Source organism: Rasamsonia emersonii, assembly GCF_000968595.1.
Source record: "Rasamsonia emersonii CBS 393.64 chromosome Unknown ctg1118621760615, whole genome shotgun sequence".
Taxonomy (NCBI): Eukaryota; Fungi; Ascomycota; class Eurotiomycetes; order Eurotiales; family Trichocomaceae; genus Rasamsonia; species Rasamsonia emersonii.
In genome coordinates, this window is record NW_013562860.1 from 1 (window position 1) to 3,606 (window position 3,606).

General features: G+C 58.9%; 1 protein-coding gene across 1 annotated transcript; it reads left to right on the forward strand.

Moving 5' to 3' along the window:
- Positions 1 to 798: 798 nt before the first annotated feature.
- T310_7949 (uncharacterized protein) lies at positions 799 to 3,341 on the forward strand (the record flags this gene model as incomplete). Its single annotated transcript, XM_013469260.1, has 3 exons — positions 799 to 935; positions 1,054 to 1,661; positions 1,717 to 3,341. 3 exons carry the CDS (start codon positions 799 to 801, stop codon positions 3,339 to 3,341), a joined length of 2,370 nt encoding a protein of 789 aa, XP_013324714.1.
- Positions 3,342 to 3,606: the final 265 nt, after the last annotated feature.

Below are 3,606 nucleotides of genomic sequence, written 5' to 3' on the forward strand. Positions count from 1 at the left end.
AAATTGGCGCATCTCTTCCGAATCCCTGGGACCGGGATACCTAGGGGCGATCAGATTAAGGCTCAGGCTCAGGCTCGGTCAAGGGAAGTGTCTGCTTCAGGAAGGCCAGGCCAGGAGAAGAACTCTCCATGGCGTCTGGGGAAAGGAATACTGGAGAGACCTGGGGAAGGAGAAGTCTTGTTGGCATGCGGTCGCCACGGATCCGCGCAAACGAACGAAAATTCCCGGGGGTTCAGAAAAATCAATCAATTCTGCCTATTTTCTCCCTTTCTTCTTGTAGAGTATACTCCGTATACTCCCTAGGATAGGCACAGTCCCTACATACCTAGGTACCGTTGCTCGTTCCCGCAAGCGGCAGAGCGCTTCCATGGCTGAAACAGAGAAGAGTAAGACCTAAGATATTGCCGCCGGGAAAAAGGACTATCGCCCTGCGGCTCTCCCACGACCAATCCGTCAAACGGCAGTGGCAATCGCTTAATCACGGGGTAATCACGGGACAATCACGGGACAGGAGGCGTTACTCGATGACACCCAGACTTGGGCCGAATTATTGCCAGACGGTCGAATGCGATACGGCATTTGTTGCCCGGATGACCAGGCGTAGCTACTCAGTAGTCAGTACTGGTATGGTTATTGTTGATCTGTCGACAGCGAACTGCAATGTGATGAGATGACCAGTTCGTGGGGGTGCATCCTCGCCCCTGGGAGGATTCGGAAGCGAGCAGGCAGGGGTGTGGCTTGCCTCCCCACACGTACCCCGGCCAACGACTGTGTAAGCGACGGATACAGACCGGTAAAATGACGGCTCGTCATGACGGCGTAACGATACGGTCCCCACAGGGCGGTGACGGGCGCGCAGGCAGCCCCCTCCAGCGCGCCCCTTTCCCCGAGCAGGAAGCCGCGACCCGCCCAGCGCAGCCCGATCCTGTCCCTCGGTACAGTGCCACCGGCCTGCTCGAGTCTCAAAACCACCCGCTGCCCCCCCCCCTCTGCCCGTCGCTCTTCTTCTCCGCTGTATTCTTCCTGCTATTCTTATCCTGCCTCCGCCTCCAGGTCTGCTGTCTGCTACGGCCCCGTCCTCTGCCTCCATTCCGCCGTCCTGCATACCTCTCCTCCCCTGTGTCCGATCCTGCCCTCCCCGGATCCCCATCTCACATTCCTCGCCGATCCTCGCACACTCGGGCCACCGCTAATCGAGCAGGAGACCTGCCTGTGGCGTGCCTCGCCTGCTGTCGACTCAAAACCGCCTCGACCTTCCGTCTGTTCAACCAAGTCCCGTCCTCGCCGCCACTCAGCCGCTGGGTGCTCTCGTCCTCTGCGTCGGACCATCCCGCGGCGGTGCCTGCAAGTCGTGCTCATTGCACCTGGACTTGATCACGACGGGCCTCGTTGCGTCCTACGACCGCCCAGGAAATCTCGAAGGAAAAGGAAGACCTCGCCGCGAGAGACGAGTGCGGTCTCTCTCACCATTCACGCGCCGTACGAACACGTTGGGGAAGACGGCGGCCCCAAAATCATTCCACCTTCAGCTTCTCTCGATACTCCATCTGTGACCGTCAAGATGCCGTCCCGATTATCAACGCCTGTCCTAACGGTGGACGCGGCCAAGATCCGCAAGGTGGACACGGCCAACACCCAGAGCCTCCACGGCATGTGGCTAGGTAAGTTGTGCTGGTTGGAGGAGATTGGTGGGTAGAGAGACTAACATGGCTGTAGTTTTCTCCAAATGTGCAGACTACATGGAAGAGGGTCGCCGGCTAGAGAACCTGAGTTGGCGATTGTGGACCCGCGAGACCTTCTGCGTTGAGCCTGAGAGCTCCTGCGACACTTCCGTCCTGCCCTTACTACGTGCCGAAGCCGGCGAAGTCCCTCCCTTGTCCGCCAGTGTCGATTCCGCTGCCTCCGATGACGCCGAAAGGATAGAGTCTCACATCAAACGCCCGCGGACAGGGGACTACAAGCCTGCCGTGGTAGGAGAGGATCCTATGGTCATGTGCCGCGGCAAGGAGAAGCACATCACGTCCCTGGGACTGGAGCGAATGGTGCTCAACATCAAGGAGAAGAAGGGCCTCGAGCCGTTGTCGGCCCAGGTCAACCCGATCGCGCCGCCCGTGGTCGACGTGATGCCACGGGCATCCTCGCCCACGCCCGCTCCTGAAGCCGAGTCGTCTTCCTATTCTGCCATGCGTCAGCCGCTTCAATCCGCCGAGTCCTGCTCCACCACCGCCCCTGAGGGCAACGAGAGCGATGCCGTCACTGGCGGCGGCTCTGATACCAGTGTTTCCTCGTCCGGCGTCCTTCCTTCCCAGCAAGCGCTCAACAAGTGTCCCAGCATCGTGCGTGGGTTCTCGCCTTCCCAGGTATCTTCTTCGTATCGGTCGAATCCGAAACTCGCTGCCGACAAGGGCACCGCCGACAAAGCGACGACGCAACAGCAGCAACAGCAACAGAAGCCTCCTCCGGCGAAGCGAAAGGGAGGCATGTTCACGCTGGGCGGTTCCTCTGGCGATGATGAGAGCTCATTCGAAGAACACATGGCGTCTCCAGCTCCCCAACGCAGCTCGCTCACGGAGGAATTGAGCAAGCCTAGCAGCGCCGCGAAGAAAGTGGCCTCGTTCAAAGACGAGGTGGAATCCCGGACGATCAAGGAGGGTGCCCACGAAGACGAAGACGCCATCGAGACGGAAGACGAAGAGATCTCGGAGAGCGCGATCGAGGATGACGAGGATGATGACTGGGAAGACTCGGTGACGGAGAGCGGGCAATCCAGCGTGGACGACAAGGAGCTCTTCCAGCGGGTCGACTCGCGGCCGAATCTGGTGTCGCGACGGTCGTTGCTGACGATGATGATGCACCAGCCGGCTAAGATGAACACTACGCGGTCGACGCCAGCTCTGCAGCGGTCCCGACTCACCTCACCGAACGGTCCCTCGGTCGGCGGCTCTCCGGAGGACGATGGCGAGAACCTGACGATGCGGGGACCGGATGTGCCACGGTCGAAGCCGATCATTGTCAAGCAGGCACCACAGTCGGTCGCGCACTCGCCTCGGACGACGCGGCGGAACATGTTGGCTACGGAATTGACGGAATCGCTGCGCCGGCACCTGCTGTGGGAACGGCAGCAGAAGAGCTCGACGGCGAACGCAGTCTTCAAGCGACGCCACACGGCGCACGACATGGCCAATCTGAAGGACTACCCCGGACCGAATCGCAAAGGGTCGAACGCGGGCGTCAACGTGCCGGGCGGCAGTGCAGCGTCGAAGGACAAGGAATCGAAGAACAGCTCGTGGAATAATTACAATGACTACGGGCCGTGGGAGTACCACGTGAAGGGGTGGTAGTGTCGACCTCGGTTATAGAACTTTGCATTTACAGACGGCGAAAATGACGGGTTCTTGCTATTTGCTTTTTTATGTTTTATTAATCTCTGGATAGCATTGCGTGGGCGGCGGTTTGCTTTTTTTTTTGTGTGTGTGTTTTTCCCCTGTACGATTTCATGGCATGGCGGTTTCGGTGTGGTTGCTCGGCGTGTGCTGTGGTTGCTTGCTGACTAATGATGGCACGTTATGACGGCCGCAGAAAGTTATTATTTTTTGACTTTTTTTT